The sequence below is a fragment of the Falco rusticolus genome, chromosome 4 (genome assembly GCF_015220075.1).
Source record: "Falco rusticolus isolate bFalRus1 chromosome 4, bFalRus1.pri, whole genome shotgun sequence".
Taxonomy (NCBI): Eukaryota; Metazoa; Chordata; class Aves; order Falconiformes; family Falconidae; genus Falco; species Falco rusticolus.
In genome coordinates, this window is record NC_051190.1 from 81,550,371 (window position 1) to 81,577,976 (window position 27,606).

At 35.1% G+C, this 27,606-nt stretch overlaps 1 protein-coding gene across 1 annotated transcript in view; it reads right to left on the reverse strand.

Moving 5' to 3' along the window:
* Positions 1-27,606, reverse strand: part of DGKB (diacylglycerol kinase beta) — a 363,209-nt gene that overhangs the window by 197,855 nt on the left and 137,748 nt on the right. Inside the window, 5 exon segments of the mRNA XM_037387123.1 lie at positions 4,765-4,860; positions 4,863-4,927; positions 7,563-7,652; positions 10,034-10,119; positions 22,238-22,312. Coding sequence (XP_037243020.1) covers positions 4,765-4,860; positions 4,863-4,927; positions 7,563-7,652; positions 10,034-10,119; positions 22,238-22,312 — 412 coding nt within the window.

Below are 27,606 nucleotides of genomic sequence, written 5' to 3' on the forward strand. Positions count from 1 at the left end.
GGTGACACACTAACACTGAACCCTGTCTTTGATGACCACCATGATAATATCAACCTAGTGCATGAAAGTATGACTATTAAAGCAGGTTGTGTAGCTTATGGGGAAAATAACTTTTTTCTTTCTTTCCCAAAATATATCAGTAACTGTTCCTGCCACTGTCTGACAGTTGGCCTGATGTTTCCTGCCTCTATCATGCCTGCTTATTTATCCTTTAATAGTATCAGCTATGTTTGTCCAACTCACTGAATCTGTGCCTTTCCAAGACAAGCTTCCATTTTCAGATGGCCCTACTATATTCTTGAGGAGGTTTTTTGTTTTGGCTTGGGTTTGGCTTTTGGGTTTTTTTTGTTTCTTGGGGTTTGTTGTTGTTGTTTGTTTTTTGAGGGAGGCTGTTGGGCTTTTTTAGAGCAAATATGACTTGATTACTTCAATACACATTTTTCTGGAATATTTGGGTGTTTCAGTGACTCCAGTATTATTGGGAAGCAGATGGAACTTCTCTCCTGGTATCTTGCCACCCTGACAGAATGATGGATGTAAGCACTTGAAAAATCTTTATCTTATTCTACATTGCTCTTAGATGGTTTCTAGCTCCTGCTTTCAAACTGACACACAGCTTGGCTTACGTTTTTTATGGTTCTTCCATGCTTTGTGCTTTCATCAAGTTTAACATTGCACATAGTCATTCAGCTACTACAGCTCACTTTGTTTCTTCTTCCCCTGTACTTATACCATGGTATAGTACATATGTACATATCAGAGCTCTAAGGACTGGTGTAGAAAAAAACCCTTTTTTGGCTTGAACATACTAATCAAACTTTTCGTATAAACACTCTAGTGTCAAGAATTCCTTTTAAACTTCATGTATCACTTTCCTTCCAATAGCTAAATTGCCTTCTGATTGCTGCCTATGATAAAATAACTGTATTTGTAGATGAGAAGAGAGCAATGGATGTCATGCTCAATTTCAGTGAGGTTTTGAACACCATCTACCCCAGCATTCTTGTATCTGAGCTGGGATGTTGTGGTTTTGATTGGTGGAAAATAGCTTAAAAAAAAAAAGACTGGCTGGATGAGCTGACTCACAGGCTACAAGAGAAACTTCATGGAGATCTAATAGCAGCCTGCAAGTACCTGTGAGGAGGTTATCATGATAAGAAAGCTAGCCTCTTCACATTGGCACATAACGGGAGGATGTGAGACAAAGAATATAAGTTGAAACAAGAGAGATTCAGATTGAATATAAGGAAAAACATCTCCACCATAACGACAGTAAAGCACCAGAACAGGTTGCTCAGAGAGGTTGTGCCATTGCAACTCTTGGAGGGTTTAAAGACCCTAAAGGATAAAGCCCTGAGCAACGTGATCTGCTCTCATAGCTGACCCTGCTTAGAACAGGAGATTGGACTAACGATCGCAGTTTCCTGCGATCCCTTCCAACCTGAATTATGGTCCTAAAGCACTAAGAGGCCCATGTCAAGCACAATTTTATTGAGTTTACTCCTCTGGCCTTTCTAAGCATACATTGAGATTGTGTGTTGTCAAGTACAATTCCTGACATACTGTTACAAAATTCATACAGTGGGTTCTATTCATATCGGATTAGAGACTGTGCATATTATTTGGCATCAATCTGTGAGGCAATGCGCAATATATGTAGGCTACCGTTAGTTTTCACAGCTCCTTGGAGAAACAGTAAAAATTAAAAGAGGGTGTAATTCAATTAAATGTATTTTTCTACGTGTAGACAGGAAAAATCACCTATGAAAAACCCAAATGAGATATGAAGTAGTGGTTCTTCTGAATAGTATCTGAAATTAACAATGAACTGCAAGTCAAATATGAATCAAGAAAATCGTGCTAATATTAAGAGGGCTAATTTTTCTTAATAAAGGTATCCTCTGCAAGACATAAATTAATTCTCTTTCCACCCAGTGCTGATAAGACACCAAATGCAGCATTGTGTCTAATTGGGAGAGCACTACTGTTCCAGTAAGCCATGAACCAAAGGGAGTAATTGGATTGAATTCTCATGTTTTATTTGAACACAGAAAAAAACGACACATATGATCAGATGTCTAGAAAACATTTTCTGTGACTAAAGGTTGAAGAAATTGGAGATAGAATGGGTACATAACACAAGACTAAGAGATGGTCTGATAGACCTTCTAGTAGGTAATAAGTAGTATAACAGACGAAGGGAATAATTTGTATTCTTTCTCTACTCCATACCAAAAAAAATGAGCTGGGCACAAACTACACCAAGACTACTCAGGTTAGATACGATGAAGACACTTCAGACTAAGGACAACAAAGTAATAACGTAGGGTCATCACAGGCAAATTTCCTTTACTGGGAATTCCTAGAGACAAACTGGATAAACATCTGTCAGGAATTAGCCAAGTGCTACTGATGCCACCTTAGGGAAGGAGAAAATAGTCATCTATTTTTATGTTTCCAAGAATAACACCATCTATGATATCAATCTTTTTAGTTTCCCTTAACATAACATTAACGGCAGCAGTAGTATTTTTTTGCTATAGACTTAACTCCAGTTACATTCTGGGTATCAGCAGCTATAACTGGTGCGCAGCATGGTGGTAGATTGCTGCTTTTCCAGTTTCAGTACTTGTCAAAGTTTGTATTAGGCCACCAACTGCTAAAAGCAATTTTGCTTTTATGAAATTAGTTTTACTTTAGTTAAAGTTTGAGTACTTTGCCTATTTGATTACACAAAGATTTTTGCCTGGCTTATCAAGAGTTGTTATGAATGCCACCTAATATATGAATTACACAATTTTAGCAAGTCTAAGATCTGATTTCTGATTTTCTCCATTTGCTTTGTCTTATTCACACCAACAAAATTGTAAACCGGGCTTGTTAATGTTTCCCATGCATGACAAATATGGCAGATCTTATGCCTTAAAAAAAGTGATTTTGCAATTTTAGAAGCTTTCCTCAAGTGTAATGAATTGTCCACTCCTGGTATAATTTTCTAGTGCTCACATTCTATTATGTGAAGAATCATTAGTTTTATATTATTAAATTAATTAATTTAAAGTTTCTAACTGAAAACTGAATCTTCTGGTTGTCCAGGAGCTGGCATATAAAGCAGAGGCTGCTGTTTTGCCTGCAAGTATCAACAAGTATTTACATTGCCCTTAATAGTATTAGGATCTTGCCACTGTATAATTTCAGTTCAAATTTTTTCTTGAATGCAATTATGTTTTCTTCCCTTAAAAAATGCTAAAGGACTCTTTGAAGCCTAGCACATTCGCAGATGTCCCAGTATCTACTACTTGGCATTCAATTTCCTGTTTCTGTGCTGTGTCCTTAACACATGGTGCTACTCTACATTTTAGAAACCATTTAAATTGCACTTAAAATTAACTTAATTTGGGCACTAGTTTTTGGTGCATGTACTTTGCACTTATATACTTATACTTATATATATTATATATATTAGTTTAGGTACTAATTTCTGTTATTTCTGTTGCCTCTAGTTGTTCAAAGCAAATGCAGAGAACAACAGAGACTAAAATCCAAACTATACAAGCAAAAAAAACCCTTAACAAGAATTTGCTATTACTTAAATATCTTAAACTTGGGGAGACCTGATTAATTTGTTTTTTTCAGCATTTTCATATCTTTTAAGGAATAGACTGTCTCTGCATGTTGCTGACAGGCACTATATAAATTACTAAATTGCTATTAATATGAAAAAAATTTCATCAATGACTTAAAGCTGAGACAGAAGCTTGTTAATGCTGAAGTGTAGTGATGAAACAAACTATAGCATATATCCGTAATTTCCTTGGGTTTACAATGGTTGTAATATTGTATTTCTCATTAAAACACTTTTCTGCAGCATTTTGAAATACTGGATTGCAGATTAGATGTCCTGTAAAAAGTGGATTTTGATTTTATTAAAAAGTAATATACATATTCATGTAATGTACGTGGAACAAGTTGAGTTTCAGAACAGCTAGCGCTAGCTATTGGAGAACATGTTCCCAAGTTAATTAGACTTCATTTGTGTCCGAGTTAAAAATCTTAATGATGAACTATTAAATCTGTGAAATTTGGACTTCTCACAGTCTTCCTTCTGCTTGTGTCTGAAAGCATATCCAAAGCAAAAGGTGAAGAGTCAGACTGGACACCCCTAATTCCCCTCATATACTCAGTGTGGGGAGCAGATATAAGGGAGAAACCACAGAGAAGCACAAGCCGGAGATGCTGTTCTAAACACAAAGACCTTAAACCCTTTTTCCTCATATTCATTCTAACTGTGAACATACCCATAAGACAGAACCAAGAAGATACTTGTGGGATTTTTATATTATTGTATTTTATTACTTAAAAGTTCCCTAAATAACTAAAGAATGCCACTGTTCTTTTAAGCATCTCTGATTATGTCAATACTAACAGAAAATGTTACTTAGAGTTCTTATTAGTTATAAGTTTGGTTTAGTATTTTATAGGACCTTCATATGGCAATGTAAATTTAGTGCTATGTCTGCTCATAAAGCATTAGGAACAACACAATATCTTCCTTATAGATGGGAAGGTAGAAGCTCCTGAAAAATAATTCTGGTTTGAATGTGTAGAATTAAATGTATGTAATTGCTGTCAGTCATCTATGTATTCATTTCACTAGGAAAACAAAACTATAAATGATCTGTAGCCACAATGCTTCACTTGAGGACACACAATGCAAATATTTATTCAAAACAGAAATCACTTAAGGATAAGTATAAGTCTTACCACGCCAATAGAAAAGTAGTTGTTGATGATGTTGTAAGGCACTGGGTCTCCTTTCTCATCTTTATCGTTGGGTATTACTTCGAATTTCCACCTAGTCCAGCAAAAATCTCTGAGCTGTTCTCAATGTCTTTTAAGATCTTCATCAAATTCTCACCTTCATAACCTAGCAAAACATGAAAACGATTATTTAATCAAGCATAAAAAAAGTTTCATCCCATTTTCATTCTCTGGGGCTGGACTAGATGACCTTTAAAGGTCCTTCCAACCCAAACATATCTGTGATTCTGTGATGGAAACATGAAAACTATGCACATAAGACCTGAAAAGTAGGACTGATGTTTGGAATATTGACAATTTTCCAGCACCTTTCATTAAAAGCAGTACAAGTACAAAGCTGATTTCTGCCACTTTGGACTAGATTAATGTAAACTTAGATAATTCCTACAGATTCACTGGGCATCAGACCTATACTGGAGAAAATAATTTGATCTTCAAACTTTCCAGTCTTTGAATTTTCCAAACAATTATAGCAGTCTCAAAAACTAAGGTTATACTTTACAAAATGTTCTTGCTATGAATTAATCTTAATATTTAAATTCCTTGATTCACAATGTATGGAAGAAAGACAACAGTAGATTTGTCTGATTAAAGTCTGACAAGAGACTGAAAGGCTAAAAGCTGTCTATTATGTTTTGATTGTTTCAATGTGGTTTAGCATAACAAAACAAAAATTTGAAATGCATACTGATGACTTATCAGCAGAACTGTATTTTTCCATCTTTCAACAACTTCTTTCTAAGCCTCATTCTGCTCTGTAGAGAGATCTTGATCTTACTTGCCAAGAAACACATTTTTTTTGTAATTCACTAGTAGTAGTTCATACACTGTATATGAACTCAGTAGAAAACCGTTTTACCTACTGCTGAGCATACACAACATACAGTACGTGTGTGCATGCATACAAAGTGTGGGGATTTTACTAAGTGACATTATCAACACTGCATACTATTCAGGCCAAATACTTGTAATAGATAACTAAGATCTGTGATTCATTCCTTTTCAAATTAGAATAAATTTTCCTATTCAAGCAACCATATACTTCCTTAGTCGTTAACAGTGTTAGCAAGCAAGCCATTCAAAGCCTCCTCGCTCTAACTCATGCTGAAGTACTTCTTATGGCTGCATAGTATGGTTTTTGTTAGTTTCTCTCAACCACCACAAAACAGCACTACGCACGATTCCCTTGTCTACATCCTTGAGATCACTCACCAGTAATTATTTTCTGGAAGCCCTGTTTCCTCTCCCATCTATGGAAGTTCCAGAAAATCTGTGTTACGGCATTGTCTACACCACAAAGCAACTGGGCAAAGAATGCTGGAAGCCAGATTATTTTCATACTGTCTTTTTCTACATTAGTCCAGATGGAATCACTCCAAACAGAAAGTAAATAAATAAGAGTGAATGGAAGGACAGGTCCTGACTAATGTAATCAAACGCTGTCATAATTGACCCTACTTAGAACAGGAGATTGGACTAGCGACTTCCTGTGACCCCTTCCAATCTGAATTATTCTATGACACTATTCTATGAACTGTTCAGAAAGTGAAGCAAGGCAGATTTGCATGGGGGTTTGCTTGTTTTTGCTTGTGGGTTTTTGGTCGGGTTTTTTTAGGGGATGGGGCGTGGTGGTGGCAGTGATAGCGTCTGCTTTTTCTTCCTAAGTCCCTGTGAATAAACAATCGCCAGTCTTGACAGAGAAAATAAAGGAGGTTCTCCAATGGTTTGGCAGAACATGATGGTTAATAAAGAAGTTCTAGAGCACAGAAACTACTGAGAAATTGCTAAAGACTATCTGGTAACAAGGCAGACATTGGAAAGAAACTTACTGTGATGAGACAGAAGTAAGAGATATCCACAAAGGCTGAGAAGTTGCACATAAACAGAAAAGTTCCACATACACTCATCTAAACTGAAACAACCAACTGAGACCGAATAGAACTGGCTATGAGCCCATAAACTGACATACTTTCACCAGAAACTGAGTCTTCTTAAGGCTTTCTTCTTTGTTGTCTCCTTCAAGCTAGCCTGCAATGCAAATCCTGAATGGAATAAGTTATTGGAGGAGCTCAGAGTAAGGCTCCACACATCCGGCAAAGGATGCAAAGGGTATTAAAGGTTGACCTTTACATATATTCTCATTTCAGCATTCCTTTGACTTCTCATTTTCTAATAAATATCACCACAGCACTTATTGTCTGGAATCCTCTGTAGAAGAGGGTTGGATCTCTAGATGTAGATCTGTAGAAGAGGATTGGATCAAAGAAACTACTCTGAAGCTGAACCACATTTTTTCATTTAATATTAATGAATATTAAAAAAGGGGAAACCACTCCAAACCCATTATTAGCTGTTTTCAGTAACCCTTTCAGAACAGCCCCAATTAAAATCCATTTAATAATACTCCTTTCATAAGGTATTGATCAAAGAAATAAATGTAATACAGATGGTAAAAAGGCAACCAAATAGCTACATACTAATCTCATTGCACTTTTGAGCCTTGTCCTTGTTGGTGTCAGCAGAAACTACAAAGTATGAGGAATGATTATAACCTTTAATATCTATAAAATTGTTCATACAACATTTACAGACAGCTAATTCCAAAAAGAGGAAAGGTGATAACAGTTCTTTACATACATCATAAAAAAGAAATCCAAACGTGGAGAGTAGACTTTGATGCAAAAGTGTTTGGTTTTTTTTCTTGTAATTACATAACACATGGAATTTTAATTTGTGTTTACCTCCTCCCCATCTCAGGCACCTTGCTAAATCATTGCCAGTTCCAAGAGGCAGGATAGCAACTGGAGGATGCTTGATCAAGTTTGCTTTTTCTGTGAATAAAAAAGGAAAAATACATAACTAAGGGACAAAAAAATCTAATTGTATGGTATCAATATAGAAACTGTGTTGGGTTTTGTTTCAGTGAAAAACAGTGATACACATTTTGTATATGAGATCATGCTGTCTGCTCAGCAACAAGCATTTCATCAAGCCATCCATTATGCAGCCCCTTCTCCAGTCAATGTTCAATCCTTAATCCTAATTTACTCTATTTTTATCACAAGGACTGTTGTCACCCATAGGTGTGATAAACAAGCGTAAACAATGATACTCAAGATCTTTCCAAGACCGAACACATATGCTCTCTGCTGCTCTTTGCTCTGCCACTCCCAGCTATAAATGCAAAGAATAATAGTTCAGGGCATGAATAATGAGATCAATCTGTAGTTTTTCACCTGGGTGACCAAATTTGTATTTAACTGTATTCACTTGGATTTTTGTATACACATGAGCACCATTACCAAGGTCTCCCTGGAACCAACACCAGGGGTTTGCCTATCAGGAATTAAACCTGATATTCAAAATGAGCATTGATCTATCTGATCAAGTCTCTAAGTTGGTATCTTGCATTTAATAAGTAATCTTTTGAAATGTAAGAATTTACAGTGTCTTTTGACTTGGTACTCTTCTAGCATTTTAAGCCAAAGGATCTCTGTTCAAAATCCATTAGGAAAACCTTTGTGTCAAGAAATATAGCCTTTCTGAAAGTTTAAAGTGGTACAGCTATCCCCCAGGTATAATATATCAAATATATAATTTGTCAAATTCCCCATTTAACTGGAATGAGTAGCATGTCTAGTTTAAAAGTCATACTTGAACAATTAAACAATCAGCTGTTTTGTTCATAGAATTATGCAAAATTATCAGCTATTCTCAGCATCAGGTTATATATCCAATAGATGTGGCAAAGGCATCGTGTTATGTATCAATTCCTCTTATCAATACTTTAGGAAGATTTAAAATTCACAACGCCAGAGTACTGCAAATCTTTAAGAGAATATGATATTTAGAAGAAGAATAATAATTAATAAAAATTCTAAAAGTCTCAAACTGAGGAGAAAAAAAGTTTTGATTTATTTTGGCGCTTTTTTCCCTCTTTATTGATTTTTTTCCTCTTTCTTGATTTTTCTTCTTCCTTTGCTCTCAGCTAAGATTCTTTTTATATCAGGAGATTAGGAAAGAAAAGACCAAACTAGAAGGTGTCTGTTTCTCAGAATGATTTCTTGAACTTTATATGCCAAACAGCTTTTGTTTGCTAAAAGGAAGCATTGAAAATCTGTTTCCTGTACCTATGAAACAAATGGATCCTGGGTCCCCTAAATAAATAGTTCTGTGCAACAAAAATTGCTGCAGATGATAGTATTTTATTAAGAAAAAATGCAGTCTTTTTTTCAAATATGCCACTGAAAGAGAAAGTAACTGCATGACATTTTAGACCTCATGAAACAAAGTGATGATACAATTAACAGCTGCAAAACTTCACCCTTCCAAGTTTAGGCAATAACACCTGCTATTTATGTCCATTGATTTATGCCTTTGAAAGCTATTTGAGAAATACAATCGACAGCTTGCGTTTGCAAATATATATTTTTTTTTTTTCAAACTAAGATTAGAAATATGCCTTTGCTCTCATCCATTCCTTCATGACACCTTTTTTACTTTTCACTGAACTTTAAAAGGTTTTCTGGTCCCCCACCTCCCACAAAACACACACCTCATCTAAACTTTCAGTTGAGCCTTTTGACCCCTCTTTATCCCCTTCCTAATTGCTATCGTCACACATTCCATTTTTCTTTTTCCTTTTCTTTTCCGTAGTCCCTCTAACACCAAATAAATGACTGTGGTGTGGAAGATATTCTGCCTAACAAGCCTTGAGAAGTCTGCAATATCTTAACTTCTGGGCCTTCCTAATGATTTGTACAGAGGACTTCATGGCTAACTGACTAAAAGAACTCCAAAATAGAGATGGCTGTTAGCCCATTGTCTCCATTATGGAAAAATGGAGCATAAACAAAAATTTGGTAACTGAAAAAGCAAATTAGCTAAGGCAAATAAATGGTCTTAAAAGAAACAACTTAGATTTGATTCAGTTTGGGAAATAGACTTCAAACTGAAAATAAAATTGATTGATTCAAATGTCTTGCTTTCTGCAAACCCACAGGACTACAAACACTGGACTTGTCTAGGGATTTTGAATATCTTTTGCAATTTGAATATCCCTATAAATAATAATGTCCCAAACTAATAGATTTCAAAAATTTAAATGAACAAGATCTTGTTTGAAATAGCTGTATCCATACTTTGGAATACAGGGAACAGCAGTAAATAAAAAACCTAAGTCAAGCAAAACTATATAAACACTATTGATTACCTATGCAATCCAAAATCCAGCCTACTGTTCCATCTCCACCACATGCTAGTACTCTGAACTCAGGAACATCTCGGAAAAAATTTAACCTAAAAACAGTAAATGAAGATATCTATTTAATTATTATAAATGCATTTTGCATTATGCAAACATTTTATGTCTTAAAACATTTCATTTTATAGTAAATAGCAAATGAACACTTGAAATAATAATCACCTATGCTCATGCATTCATTTTTTAGACAAATACAATCCAACATCATATTATCTGAAAAAGGTAATATTAAATTCTTAATTCAAGTGTTATTATGGCACACTAATACTAGAAATAGCTTAGACCCGATGGTTAATCCAAATCTTTGTCCCTGTTCAAATATTGTTTGAAACTCATGTCAGAAAACGTTACCTGTTTACCCTGTTGTAAATGGATATGTATTCTCTCAAGACAGAAACGTCTAAGGTGGCTAAATATATTAGCCACAATATTTCCTTGTGAGGTGCTGTCTATAAAAGCATATGGAAACAGCATATTTCTGACAGTACACTAAAAAATAATATGCTGAGCATTTTGTGGTCAATAAAAACAACTTTGCACCATGGTTTAATACAAAATGAGTAAGCATCACATTGAATGCAACAATTCCATCATCCTACAAAGCATACTTTAAAAGTGAAATATCTTTGGTAGTATTTGGCTAGCTATTTCTGCTTCCGTATCAGTAGAGTGCTGTACCGTATCACCACCTCATTATCCACTTCATTCAATACCAATGTTCCATAATGATGAAAAGTAAGGGTATATTAAAACAATTCTAAATTGCAGTATTTTAAATCCAAAAGCATCTTTTCAGGATTGCTTTTGACACATACTGAAATTCGTCCTTACATATAAATTGTGACTAGTCAAAAAATTCCCAGTAATTTTGCAGAATTACTCTATATACGTGTGTGAACATTCGCATATATTCTGTTCATTAGTCTCAATGAAATAGTAATGCATATTCTATATGTTAGTGACCAGATTTGATTTCCAGTTTGTAATCTCCTAATAAACACACAATTAGCACATTGTACCCAAATTCTTAAATACGGATAAATATACACAATAACTTGCAAGTGTTTAATTCAAGCTATTTTCCATATGACACTTTAATGATGCACAGAGAATGTTTTTTCTTTCCATAGAAAGTTTTAAAAATTCTTTTAGGCCTTTTGATAAAATCAAGAACACATGAAAACTACAGAGTAAAAGAAAGAGCATGAGAGAAGGAAACAAAAAGCACAATGGTAAAAAAAATGTTATTTAATATGTAGAAGACAACAGGACAACTTGTTCTATTCATTTTAGACCAGATTTTCAAGGTTAGCAAAGCTACATAGAATTAAGCCCATCACACTGTTGTCCCACTCCCTCTAATTTTCTTTGCTCAGAAGAGCTCTTAGACAATTTCAGGTGTCAAGTACTATGTCTGAAGGATGCTTACTTATTCTGTATTAAATTCTGCTTTGCCCTTCTCACCTCTTACATTCTACTTCACACATCCGCATGACAAATGCTATAGGATCTCCTCCCATCCAAAACATCATGTGCCAAATCTGACTGGGTATATTTGGAGAACACATCTTCTAATAAGCATATGTGCTGAAAGACCCTCTGCTGGAAGTCACCTCCTACCACTGTAAGAGTGGGCACTGAGATATGCCCTAGCGCACAGGTGTGCATCTCTGTCAGCTCACGAGGTCTGGCAAAGAGATAAATGCCTCGCATCACCCATTTCGAACCAATGTGTTTGGTCTGTAGAAAGTTAGTGGATTTAATTATATTGCTTCCAGTACTGAGGGCATTTCAGATTAATTTAAAATCAAATTACAGCACAGAGGTGACAGCAGGGTAGGAACTTTATAAATATTTAAGCATTCTTACCACGTATAATAGATGTCAGAAACAAAGTCTAGAAAAAACAAATTAATGAACCAACCAAACAAACTAACCAACACCGGAAGTACAGGGTTGATGCTAACATTAATCCAGATGGGCAGAACATAACCTAAACCTCCATCTCCCCTTTTATAAAAAAGCATCTTTACCATATGGCTATCAAACATTCCTTTTCTGTTTTGACTGTATATTTAATTTTCATCAAAAAATTATAACTACTCAAGAAAGTGGAGGATTGAGGAATCTGACAAAAACGTATCATCAGAAAAATTCTCAGCTTCACTTATATTTAGCCTGCAGCATTTTATATTCATACACAGCGATTTTTCCAAACCATTTTATTGTACAGCACTAAGTTTGCATTACTTTCTTTTTATGAATTTTAATATTAAAAGATACATATTTTATATAAATATATAATTAAATATATAAAAGTATAATATACCTTACATTTTATATTTGCATACATAAATGTAGTGTATATAAATATACTATAACAGATATAAATATTTATAAAACCAAATTAATTTATAAAATTAAATATAGTTGTATAATTATATATGTAAATAAATTTCATTCATTGAATTAGAATGTGCAGCCTACATTAAGAGTTGGGAAAGTAACATGGTTTCCTATTTATAAGGTTTCATTCAAACTCAATAGATGTTATAACTGTAAAGAAAGGATTTGACAGATTTCTTATTAGAACTTAAGAGTAAATATTGCCTAACAAGACAGCATTAGTCAATTAGTGTTTTAATAGTACCTGTTGCCTCTTATTCAAAGAACATTTTTATGTGGTTTGAAAAAGAATAAATCGTTGGAGAGGAACTTGGTTAAAATTATTTGAAGTGGAAATAAAAAAGTGGAAGCCATCGTAAAGGCTTTATCAGACTAAGGTAAAGAACCAGAATAGAAAATTAATTCCTATTTTCTTGAATTCGTTTATAAAATTATGTAACAATTTTACGTATATATAAAAAACATCAAACAACATAAAAACATAAAACACTACTTACAATGGGTCTCTTTCCCAAAAGTTTTCTCTAATTTTTAAAAAATTATGATGATGACTTTTTAACAGTTTGGACAATTACTCTTTACATAGCACAATATAACTGGCATGACATTAAGTACAAAGCACAAATGTCCCATATACTAATAAACTTTACAGAAATTACATAAATAACTGACAGAAATTAAATAGAATATATGAAACAGGTAAATCAGCAACTTCAAAACATGTATTTTATTGGTATCAAATGAATTTGTACTATAATTCACACTGTCATTTAATACAACACGTTATTTTGATATATTTTAATGAAGAAAAATATTGCCACCAAAAAAATTCCCCTTTTATTTATGGATATAAGAATAGGTAGATATTATTTTATACAGGCCTGATTTTTATAGACATTATAGTAAAAATCTTTCCTACATCACAACATAAGTCAGCAGAGCTGGAATGGTACTTAAGAACATTAGGGTGAGAGACTGTAACCCAAATTACACCTGTTCTTCAATCACTGGCAATAAGGCAACGAGAAAGATCAGCAGAACTTTTACTAACATCTTGTTCCACACAACAAACCAACTCCTGATATTTTGGGGAATAAAAGATGAAAAGCGAAAACTATAATAATCCACAGGAAGACACAAAAAAGTATGGCTGCACAATAAGGCTTTAAAACAGCAGGATATTTTTGCTAGGTGAATTGTTAGATGATTCTGGAAAATGAACCTTTTTTTTTTTTTTTTTCCTATGGAGGAAGGTCAATACAATCAATCTCTAAATGCGGATTACAAGAGATTATTATATTTGATTGTATTTCTATCATCAAAATTGACAAGATCATCTAATTCTTGCCTCATGATTGAATTCTCATATCATTAAACTGCAGTTTCCTTTTTTTTTTTTTTTTTTTTTTTACTGTATCTCTAGACTTTTAACATTCTACAAATTTCATAAGAACGGACGTAGTTCTTGGTCCATGGTCAATAATTAACATAGGACACAGGCTCAACCATAAGACTGAGCTGAAAAACCTATCAATATGTATCTTCATCTGGATAGCTCTCTTGAAAATTGACATGTTTTAGTCTTCCCTAATCCAGTTTCCTACCTGCTGGAAGTAAAACAAATAATTTAAACCACTGAAGGTGCTTGATACCAACCTATTTTTATTTTATTTTGCCAGAGACAAGGATCACACACACAGGCAATTATTGAGTTTGTGCTAATAAATTAGTAATTTCCACCTGAAAGATGGCAACTGTTTCAACTAGCTATGCTATTCTAATTCAGTTTCCCATAATCACCTCATCAAACCCATATGAACGCAGAAAAACTATTGATGAATAACCCATCAGTGCTACAGGACTTAAATATTTGATATTGAATCATGAATTTGATTGATTTATGCACAGATAACACAGACCCACCCTCTCACCTCTCCTTAATTTTTTTAGAACTGCTTTAGAATTTCCTGTCCCACTCACAGTAAAACTATTTTAAACGGCACCTAGAAGCAGTGCACTATGCAGCTATTTCATGTGCTCAGCCACACAAGGCGGCACAACAGCAGCACTGTGTGAAATCATTCAGCCAGTCTTCCTTCACTTACAGTGGAAGCAAAAAGCAGAAGTGTTAACAGCCCAAGCAAAGAATAATCCACTGCAAATTATCAGTGGATACAAAAATACTCTTTAATTTGGTACATTTCTCCACTGCAAAAAGTTCAAAGTGCAAAAAAAAAAAAAAGAGAACAGAACTTAGTACCTGCCTGCATTAGAGAAATCTTCCCTTAAATAATCTAAATGCTGTTTTTACTGAGCTGGTTTTACAGTTACCCCTGAATAATTTGGATTCGTTTTTTTGGAAAAGGAGAGTACTTTAGAAATAGATAATCAGTAAAATTTGTAAATATTTTTATCTCATAGCTTCTCAGCCAGTATTACTATAGACAGTACATGAACTTTGCCAATTACAATACTTGCATGTAATGGTAATCAGCTGCAACATAGAGGACTTAAGAAGCTTTGAGTTATGATTTAGAAAGAAACTGTATTAAAAATTATTTGTTATGACTTCTGTTTCAAAACTTCTATATTCACAGTGATACAGTAGGCTGGTCTCAAAGGTATTGAGACAATAATACTGAACCAATAAATATGTAAAATCATTAAATTCAATAAATATTTATTTTTCATAAAGTATGGCATAAATCAAATACAGTAATATTATCAAAATTTTCTCGAATGGCATCTGCAACTTATCAGCTTGATGATTACAAATTAACTAGTAAAACATTCACATATTAGAATAGAATTTATGCTGTCTGTGAACAGAAGTGAATGAAAGATAAATGTTCACCCCAAATACCACCAGCTCAAAGCAAATTAGAGCCAAACCTTCATTAACAGATTTATGCTGACAAAGGACCGATCTGATGGATAACTGACACTTGAAGGTGAACTCTAATTTAGATACTCTGTCCACTTGTGAATTCACAATGCCGGGTTTAATCTAACAATTTCACTAATTTAGATGTTCACCTCACCATTGATTCTTCTTAAATAACTATGCTTAGGAAAGCACCAAGTTGAAAGACAAAGCAATTCCATTGTTGAGATGTTTACTCCTTTATTGTAATGATCATATTGCTGTCATTTTACTAAACAAAGCAAATACAATCACCAACAAATGGTAATTTGCTTGAGAATATGAATGAAAACTTTAACACAGTTTTTCCTCTTTTAGACTGCCAAGCTGAGCTGGCCACGGAACTGGACAACAAACACACTTTAACCTCATTACAACTCCCAGTTAAGAGTTTTCTGTACACTGTAATGACACCATTAATGAGACAGCAATTCCAGTAAATTAATAAAAATAGTTTCAAGAAATCCAGTTTACCATTGCATGGGACAATATATAGCAGTTTAACATGCAACAGTTAACTGGCAGATACATATATTGCAGCTAAAAATAGTGGGTTTTGGTTCATACTTTCTAAAGGTAAAGTTGACCGCCAATTTAAAATCTTGCTTGTTAAAAACCATGATGGCACATTTAGAAAAACAAGATCCTCATCTTTTAGTGTGTAATCACATGGGATATTGAAGGGACTCCATGAATCTAGGAGATACTTTACTGTCAGGTACCCAACACTGAAAACATTGGTCCATATGATATACTTCACACTCAAAAAACCCATCAATATAGAATTATAGAATGGGTCAGGTTGGAAGGAACCTTTAAGGATCATGTAGTCCAACCCCCATGCCACAGGGAGGGACAGTTTTTCAATAGAACAGGTTGCTCAAAGTCCTGTCTAACCAAAACTTAAGTTTTCCTTAACTATTCCTTAAGATGTATTACCAATCTATTTTTACAGTATAGCATTATAGTCAGTAGATAGCCCCAAATCATTCTGATACAGATAATGAACAATAATGATAGTGTCAAACCTATGATCCCAGCAAGAATGAGATTTATTTATCTGCATAATACCCACAAGATAGAAACCTTACAGATTTGGGAGAGATACATGCCAGTCAGAAGAAGAAATACAGAAGCATTTGTGGGGAAAAGTGAACCAATATAGGCTAAATAGTGGGTGAGGTAGATGCTGGATTCCATACATTCAGAAGTAACTTAACTGTTAATAGTCAAAAGCATTTTGGGGGCTGAACAAGTAAGTGTCCTGGTTTCAGCTGGGATAGCGCTAATTTTCTTCTTAGCAGCTGGTGCAGTGCTGTGTTTTGGATTTGGTGTGAGAACAATGTTGACAGCACACGGATGTTCTTGGTCGTTGCTGGGTGATGTTTATATTAAGCCAAGGACTTTCCAGTTTCTAAGGCCCTGCCAGCGAAAGGGCTGGAGGGGCACAAGAAACTGGGAGGGGACACAGCCAGGACAGCTGACCTGAACTAGCCAAGGAGGTATCCCATACCATATGACATGATGCTGAGTATATGCAAGCTGGGGGAAGAAGGAGGAAGGGGGAGACATTTGGCATTATGGTGCTTGTCTTCCCAAGTAACTGTTACACATGATGCAGCCTGGCTCTCCTGGGGATGGCTGAGCACCTGCCTGCCCATGGCAAGCAGTGAATGAATTCCTTGGTTTGCTTTGCTTGCGTGCATGGCTTTTGCTTTACCTGTTAAACTGTCTTTATCTCTACACACAAGTTTTCTCTCTTCTACTCTTCCAATGCTCTCCCCCATCCCACTGTGTGGGAAGCGAACAAGTGGCTGCGTGGTGTTTAGTTACTGCCCAGGGTTAAATCATGACACCAAGAAAAAAGAACCAGTTCAAGAACGAGAAAAAGCAAACTAATAAGCAGGCTAAATGACACAGCAAAGGCATTTGAAATAGACTTCAGACAAAGCCTGTAAGCACGTGGCAAACTCACTGTTGAACAATTATAGTGATTAAGAGAGAGGTGAATGAATCTGGCTCAAAACTTTGTAAGTCTAGACCGAGACAGCAGTGGAAATTGGTGATATTTACAGTATTTAAAGATTGTGCTATTTATGCAGCAAACACCACAGATGGCACACATGTAAAAATACTGTTTACAGCTCATGAAAATTTATCTGTAAACCCAAGGTTTAAGTTTCACGTGTGAAAACTTACTGAGTTCTAAGTACTACTGATTTACGGTGCACAACAGTAACCTTAATCAATAGAGTACAACCAACCCACCATGGCTTGCTTTGCCATTCTTTGGCAAAAATGTAATTCTTTCAAAGAAATATGGACCAGGTTCAAGGTTTTGTTCAGAAGAAAATACCTATGCAGTTGTCTTCTCAAAATATTCTTGGTGTATAAGCCTTCCCAGAATACTCTGGATATTCCAAATGTCGAAGCGCAAAGAAATGCTCTGGCAATCAATTCCAATAATCAGGGAAAATAGTATAATTTTCAAAATAGGCCTATTGCTTTGTGAAGTTATAAAGGCCCAGGTGTGTAGATTCCCAACTAAATTACAGGGTAAGTTGTAGGGATTCAGTTTGACTCTCAGGCATCTTGTAAGTGGACAAAATTTAAGATTTAAAAAGGCCTGTTGAGGTAAACTTGCAGAGAAAATTTTAAAAATACATGCTCTCCAAATTAAATGCTTAAGGAAGTTACAAAGAAATACAACTTCAGTGGATATAATTTCTATTATGGAGTATAAAAATAACATAAATTAGACACTTTACATAATAGACTTAAGGGAACAGGAGCCTTTTCAGAGGGACAAAACCTTTGTGAAACAGTGACCTCTCTACAGAGCCGTGTGGATCTGTGACTCGACTGCTATTCATCCAGCTATTATTCACCTCTCTGTGAGGTGAACAATAACAGAATTTCAGATTCTTCAAGATCATTAAATCCACAATAACAGTTGTTGTCAGAAGTAGAAGACTCCTATAGAGATACAACAACCAAACAGGGAAACTCTTTTCAAGGCTGAAAACACAGGTGCTAGGCACAAATTACACAATGTATCAGGCTGGCAATTTTCACGTCACTTTGTTAACCAGCAGCCTGTAACTGTGGAATACCTTTTATGCCTGGGCTCAGGCTTACAGGGCTTCTCCAGCTCACCTGTATCTCTCTACTCCCAAATAAAAATACCTAAATCATTAATTATTATGCCAGTGTTTAAAGTCTACTGTTGCCCTTTGGCTGATTTTCAGGCCTCGCAGCAGGTCAGTTTCCATTGTTGCAAAGGAATCCATGTCAGAAACTTGGCTACTGTGCAATTTATTTGCATCATGTACGTATGTTTATATATATATATATATATTTATAAAATGTGTACAAGTCTTGGCATAAACAGCTCTCAAAAACTTAGCTTAGGCATGCTAAGAAGCTACAAGAAACATCTTTGTTGCTGTCCCTGCAGTTCTCCAAGTACCATCCCATCTATTATGAAAGTAGGTGAACAACCACTGGAGTAACTGCACATTCATACGGCAATACTGAAATTCACAGAATCACAGAATGGTTTGTGTTGGAAAGGAACTTAAAGATCATCTAAATCCAACACCCCTGCCATGGGCAGGGACACCTTCCACTGGACCAGGTTGCTCAAAGCCCCATCCAGCCTGGCCTTGAACACTTCCAGGGATGGGGCATTCATTGCCAACTTGTTCAAAATATTTTCCTGCTGACCTGCTACATGCCAGCATATTTATGAAAAAAATGTACAATAACTGATATTGTGAAACATGGAGGAGGTGGTTTTGTTTGTTGCATTTTGGTGGTTTATTTTTGTTTTGGTTTGGGTTTTTTAAGGGTGAGGATTAAAAAGGAAAAATGAATTTTATTATCTCCAGATTTCAAAGAAGTTCAAATATGGGACTCCACAAGTGGCTCCTCTTCCTCTAAAGAAGATTTTTTTAACCCTGTTTCAGCTCAGGTCTGCTAAGGAGCCCTATTCCAACACATTCCTGTGAAAGAACATGGTTATCCCACTGCAGAGAAAGAACAACAGGCCTAGTGATTGAGCTGTTGACTTTTGAAAAACAACATAGTGGTTTCGTAGTTCCCCTAAGATTTAGGATTATATTGGTCTCCTAGTTCTCTTGTCTTTCTCCCTAATATCTGAACAGGAGATACTTAGATATTTGACAGAAATGAACTGCAAATTTTAATTAATGTTGGCCAAAGTCAGAAAACTCGCGAATGTTATCGTCTTGGTTGATGACAGCAGAATATGAGAAAAAATACCATCATAAAAAAACCAAAAAAACCAACACATTAATTTGTGGGTGAAAACAGACAGCATGCCTCTACCAAAAAAATGCAAATGCTACCCTAAAACTATAAACATTCTATAGGTTGAGTGAAACATTTGATAACAATATTTAAAAGAAAAAAAAATCTCAGGCTCAAATTAAGATGTATTACAATAATAATAAATGCTTTAAAATAAATATATATTGTTCATCCCTTTTCACTAAATAACAGTAATTGGTAGGAAGAATATACTTTTGGTTTTCTCTGTGCTGTACAACCCCCCACTCTTCTATTCCAATCTAAATTACACATATGACAATATTAAATACATGTAATGTTTTGATTGACAACCCACTCTAACTGGCATTATAGAGATGGATGAGTGAGTGGATGGATGGGCAGGTTTTATTACACAATCCAGCCCTCGCAGAAAGAGAAACAATGACTGGTAAGTGAAATAAAGAGTTTATTCAATTGCTCACTTAAGGGACAAATTATATACAGCCTACATAGTATTGCCGGGGGCAAGAAGCGATGGCAGGAGATAAACTGGAAATTAAGGATTATTCATTTCTGTGGAATGAATAAAAAATATACCAAAACAAGCTTAATATAATGCAGTGTCTGTTTGAAATTTAATTAGAAATTTCTTCAAAGTGACTCTGAAGTAAAACTACTTTGATTCCTAATAGGAAGAGAAGTTTAAAAAATTTTCTTAGAAACTGTCCCAGTTCAAAAGACTGAAGTTTAAATCGCTTCAGTGCAGGGTTTCAGATTGAACTTAACACTGCCCTCTTGTGCTTCTGCCTTAAAATACATTTTCCTTTACATCACAACATGAAAACCATCAGTCAGTAATGGATGGACATTCAGTCAGTAAGTGGGGTTTGATTTTTATTTATAAAAAAAAATAATTCCATGAAATAAGATTAATTTGAAAAAACAATTTCAGTTGTATTAAAAGTTGTCATCTCAGTCTTTAGTATAGCATTTCTATTATACTGGATGTAAAAAAAAAATATTGGTTACTAGTTTTCTCTCGGTTAAATTTTGTTATAAATTCCTGAAATGCGTTTCTGCAATTCTTCTAGTCACTCTTTGGAGTAAGTTTACTTAAATTTTCCATGTGTCAAGACTAGCTTAACAAAACATGAACAAATATAATTTAAGTAATGAAAGAACAACACTAGCATTAAAGTATAGGATAAAATTGCAGGCAGGAAAGAAATAATGCATTGTCTTTATTTCTATTTTTGAGCAGGTTTTGCATCATTCTGGAGGCATATTAGCCACACTGCAGTGCAAGATATCCTAAGAATCTTAACTTCGGAAAGGATTGTGCCCAATCTGTGTTTCACTTTCATCAGTGCTAGACATATCCCACGCCTAACACAATAAATGGACAGCTGACAGAATAGTTTTCAGAGAGAATAGATTCCTGTAGATTTGGCCTTAAAATCAGAAATACTGGCAGAAACTGTCCAAGCATACTCTTTCCAGTAATACAGCTATGATATATTGAAATATAACTGAAACATAACTTTGCGAGGCACAAACCACGTACGTTTCCACCTTCATTTTATTTTCCTCCAAATTAAAAGAAAAAAAAGTCTAAAGCAATAAAAACTCCTAAGACATTTCTTTTAAAAATTATTTAAACAACAGTGTAAACTTCACATCAGTGAACATGTATTTCCTAACATCCTTCTGCAACTCTTCTGACTGATGTAAAATTTCACGTATCAGTGACATAACTAAATAACATGCAATACACACAAACTGATGCACAGACCAGATGTTCAGTGCTGGTCTGCCTGTTTTCTTCTACCAAAGCACCCACTCCTTAAAAAGGAAACAATTACAGATGGCAAAAGTTGGTATTTGATATACTGTAATTCTCCTGTCTTCACATAAAGGCAAAATAGAAAGAAGCATGGAAGCAGCATGTTAGGCAAGTGACTGTGACATTACCTGGTTCAGATAACACTTCAGTCCCTGTAAAAAGTCACAGCCAGCACAATCTGGCCTGTCCAGTCATTTTCTGCCCACTACATCATGGAACTGATAAGGAGGGTGCAGCCACTGTAATTTGAAACAACATTCTATATCTGACATGCGTAAGAATATATGTACGTACAGTATATACATTACAGACACATATGTATGTGCACATATGTGTTTATGTACAAGAAATATATGTCCTGCAAGTCAGTCTGTGAGGCCGCTTGATATTTGTAACATGAAAGTAACTGCCACGTGAACTCATGTCGCTGATATAGCAGTAAAAGCTGCAAACAGAGTGAAATTTATCCCACAGTTCTTACAGAGTACTGCATGGTTATCAGTAAAACACATGATACGTAGTTTTATTTGTACATGTAAACAACTAGTACCTGTAAATTTCTGCAGCCTGTCAGAGGTCTGTAGTGTCGATACATTCAAAACGTGCTATATGTGGCTCAGTCTGTTCATTTGATTATGTAGCGTTTTATTAAATGAGTTCCTCGTAATAATATTAACTGTAGACTTACCCTGGCATTGGTCCATTTCCAGAAAGACTATAAACTTGGCGAGGATTTAAAAGGTACTGAAATTTTCTATAAATTCTGAAGAGGTAAAAGAGACAAGGAGAAAATATTTACTTACATGCTTGGATGTATTTTTTTTTTTTTTTAACCTAGCAAATGAAAGAATTAAGTTAACACATACTATAATTATTTGAATTGCAGGATCTCATTTATACAAATAAATATGTGAACACAGCAATTATAATTTACACATACAGTGTATTGTGGACATAAAATTGAGGCAGAAGAACTAAAAGCTATCTACTAACTAAATGCTGTATATAGACAAAAAAAAAAAAAGGATAAGCATTAAAATGACACAAGAAAAGGTGAGTCAAAAAAGCATCTGGAAAACTACATCGGTTCCTGTTAAAGTAACTCCGTGGTAAAGGAGAGATTTATGAAATTTATTGCTAATATAAAATTACAAGTATAATTACTTGCAAAAGCAAATTGGCTTTGCCACCCACCAAAAATGTCCCCATCGGCTGAACGACACTCTGAGAAAGCAAATCTACTGTCAGCTACATCTCCGTTGGATTATATTTTAATGGGAAGAAAATGAAAAAGATTCAAAACCATTGTTTTACTTAAATTACCCGTATTTTAAAATTATCTGAATAATAGGAAGCAATTTATTGAAAGAGCATGAAAAGTGTTCTCCTACCCCATAAGGGAACCCTTTTGCTGTCCTACCCCCAGCAAGTATTTCCTTAAATGGCAGAGTATTTAAAAACCTGTAACTTTATAAATTTGAAGTTACTTATCCTAAAGGTATGACAAATATTTTGTTTCTTCATTACAAGTATTAGAAATGTAATTTTCTGCACTGATTACAATGTGGTAGCCGCTTTATTTCTTACATAGAAACAAGTAAGCACACGGAAAAGTTGGAGCTCAGAATGGATAAATATATACTGGGGATCTGTAGCAATAATTAAAATTATAACCCCCAGTTTCTTGCTTTTAGTTTTAATGTTAACATCATCAAGCTAATTAGTATTTTAATGCTTTTAAGAAAGAATTTATTTTTTCCACTGAAATATCTCATTTCTTTTTACTTCCTTAAATAAAAACACAATAAGAGCTGGATTTTAAGTTAAAATGTTCACATTTTCAAATTCAGCAGAATAAAACTGTCTAGACACAATCTATGTGCTCATTGAGGGACTTCTAAAATTTTGTTTTCTTAATAGCAATGCAGAATTTATCAAGCTAGGTAGAAGACAAGGGTGGAAGAATACTGAATGCAAACAAATTTGTAATTACCCATAAAATTACCAAATTGAAACATTTCTTAACTTCTCAATTATTTAGCAATATCAGCTTCTTCATAAAGCATTGTGTTCAAACACACCCACAATCTATTCCTGATGCCATTCCTGACAGAAAAAGTCAGCGTGAAATGAGTGGTTTCACTTTGCAGGCATGCACACATCATTGCCAATGGCTGTGATGACAGCTAAATCAGACATTTGAGAGAGGATTTACAACATGGTGTATTTCCATTTCATTTGCAGCACCCTACCATTGTAAAAGGATCCTATTTTTAATTTTCTAGTTAGTATGTGTAAGTTGCTTCTCAGTGGCATATAGGCTTTAACCTGGTCAAAGATGCCTAATTTAGTTTGTGCAGCTGACCGTAAGAAGCTCATGAACAGTATTGTTATGAAATCCCAAAGGCTTAAGAGTTGTTTGCCTGAAAGTTTGGAGCTACAAAACACACTAGCCATTATCTACACTCAAAATACTGTTGCCAGTTATCAGTGAAACTCTATAAAAGACTTCTTATTAATGGGGGAGTTAGGTAACTCAGTAATGAAGAGAGTACATTGAACAACACTTGATTTAAGTGCATACCATTCACAGGTACTAGTTGAACATCAATACCAGATAATCACTCTATGACAACTCACCAGAAAAGACACATCGTGTTTGAAGTTACTGTGACATATTTATGTATGCTAGTCTAAGTAAAATTCATAAATTGATGGTTCATACCCATTCATACATTCTCCAAAAAAGAGGAAGAAACTGTGTTTGCCTTCACACTAAACTGTAACCAGACCTCACAGCCTGACACACACAAGACAAAGAAGTGGACAGTGATTTAGCCTTCCAGTTTGGCACCTGCAGTACTAAACCACCTACTGATACTGGCACGTCTCTGAACATCTTGCTTCAACATAGAAGCAAGGAATCGGACATGCTTTCTTTGTGACTAGAGATTTGCGCTGACAAAGCCATGAGGCAGTGCAGTGGGTAATGCCCCAAAAGACAGCTTTTTGTGATGGAATGCAATTGCATGAGCAAAGCCAGTTCATGAAATTGCCACTTCTCACTACCATCTCCAGCAGGTTCTTATCCCATGACGACACTGTTTATCAACAAACAGTTGTGCTTCCGTAACCATTTGCAAGGTTATTCTGTGATCTGGAAAACTAAACATTCAATTTAAAATTCAAATCCTCAGAAAAAAAAATCTCCATCGTCATTTTTTTCCCTTCACTTAAATCACATCCATGATCTCATAAAAACCTCAGAACAGTTGGGCTAGCATTAACTAAGGAGGCAGAAAATCATAGCAGGAGTGGCCAGGAGGGCTGGGATCATCTTTAAACGTGAAGAAAATACTCTTGAGTGCACCCTGGGCTAAGTTAGACTGAGCTATCTTCTGAAGTCCTAAGATCACTCCTTTAAAGAGAGAAAAGAAAGAGAGACAGAAATGCGTTGGCAATTCGAAACTGGCAGTAAAGCTGACTACACTGGGGGAAAAGCTGGCCATAGCAGTGGCTTGTACCAACTGGAGGATGCATTTTCACACATCTAGGGGGTGACTATTCAAGATGTGGTCAGTATAGGCTTAATTTATCCCTAATGGCAGAGAAGAAAGAAGCCAAGGACTCTTCCCCAAAATTAAAACAAAGCTAGTGATCTCTCCTAGATGGACAGCATTTGGAAAAGATCATTTGAAACTGCTTCTACATTTTGTATCAATGCTAAAAGAAAGCCAAGAAAGCCAGATTAATCAGAAGGTAGGAGGGAAAAGCTACTATGAACCAAAGTTATTTGAAAACAACAAAGGTCAAAGATATCATCAACCTGTACTGTACAGGCACTGAACGTGGAGTCAGCAGGAAACGTCAGTGTACGGAAGCTGATCTCCAGTGCATCCAACCGCACCTTTGTCAAGGAAACAATTGTTTAAACTCACCTACTGCTCAGGCAAATAAATTGGAAAATGGGGAAGTAGAAAACAAAGTAATGAGTATGACAAAACAATACCATGATTTAGAAGGACTCTTATGTGAGAAGCCTTACCCTTAACAACAGTCTTTAGAGGCACTACGTTTGTTTTATATTCTTTTTCTGAAAGAAACTAGTTTGTCAATGCTGAACTAAATTTATACATTCCATTCACAGATTATTGAAAGCTGTTGTCTTGATTAGCCAGATCTTACAAGCAGACATACAGGACAGCTAGCCCCAGGATGAAATGGACATACTGCATTTTTCTTCTGATGAAATTAACCACATCTGTCCATTTTATGCACAATCACTGAAAACATGTTACAGTGTGATATAACCTAAGGAAGACACTTGACTGCATTTGCTGAACTCCTATCCAATACCATCTTCAATTAAAATTTTTTGGTGTGTGAAAGGTTTAATCTTTTTAATTTGCTACTCTCTCCTTAATAAACATTGAATTGTATTTTTGTTCTATTTTATTGTGAGCATATGTATTATCCACTGGACTAAATAATTTTAAGTCCAAATAACTGTAAATGCATTTATGTTTCAGGTGATAGGCAATAAGTATTAATCTCTTAAGTATAACTGGGTTATTTTCATAGTTCTTTATTTTGCAATTTTATCTGAAAGTCATAACATTGGGTTTTAAAAGAGAAACCTAGTCAAGAAGAATAATATTTATCATTGTACATTTTGCAAAACTCTGGCTTTCTAATAATCTAAGTTTTAAAATTTATTGACAAGGTAATTAGATATGGTTGTAGAGGAAATATTTTTGTGTTCTGAATGCATTTTTTCTACATATCCATTTGTTTCTCACCGCCCCCCTGTTCCAAAAGCACCTAACCTTTTTTACCTTCTAGTGATCCTTAGATCTTTGCATTTGAGATATTTGGAAAAAAAATGTGGCATACTAAAGCAAATATCAGAGTATTATTGAGGGAGTGCATTTATTCAACTGGTTGTCAGGTGGATGCATACATTCTTTCCAAGTCTAAGGGCAATGAAATGGGCTGGGTTACCATATGGCAAGGCATAAAATCTCATACGGGGAACTGTGGGAACACTGGAGTCTTGACAGTATCTGCAATAACCTTTCTGTGTTCAATGAAAGTCAATTAGAAATCATAACCTCATTCATTGTGATCTCTTAAATACAGAAAATCCTAAGTAAAGACTGAAGAATAGCTTTCAGTAAAAGATCACCCTAATCTGAATGAGTCAAGATAATGAAATTCTCATCTACAAAATTATCAGGTTGTAGTTTTGGGGGTTTTCCCCGTCATTGCTATGGAAATCTTACTTTTGTTACAGCCTATCCTTGACTCCTAGCCTCTCAATACCTGAGCAGATTACAACATCACTATAATCAAGAAGTCTGACTTGAATCACCATAACTCTGCATTTTGAAAAGTTATTTATGTCTTCAAATGTCCTGTGATTTTACTTTACACAACATATAATGCCACAAAATCAGAGGAGAATAGGGGGAAATACAGGATTCTCTTCTTTCCAGTTACTCCTGTGGAGCAGCCAGAAAAAGAAAAAAAAAAAAAAAAACACCAGGAAAAGTAAAAGAGTTAAATATTACTGTTCCCTGAAAAAGTTTTCACTCCTTTGATTAAATCTTCAAGATAATATGCACTCTTAACATCCTTATTTTATAATTTTTTTATGTTACTGGTATTGATATGAAACATTAACACTTAGAAGGCAGAGGGCAAACCCCTTCTCATCAATTAGTCCATATGTGGATTTTTTTAACCTTATTGAATCTAGTTTTATATCTAACCATGAGATATCATCTCCTGCTGGTGAATGACTTGAGATATGTTTCCATGACTATGCAGTTGACCTTTTGACGTGCTCCTCCTAACACAGAAATATTGAGTGCAACCCTGACACATTGGTATGCAGTGTAACATTTTATTTTGTGTGGTATCAAAGCCAATGGAAAAGGATCTCATACTTCACTATATTCAGCTGCTGGTGGCTGCCCTCACACTATACACTTCATTGTGTAATGACACTTGTAGGTAATGGTGTTAGTGAATGAAGCATGTATAAAGCATTATTTT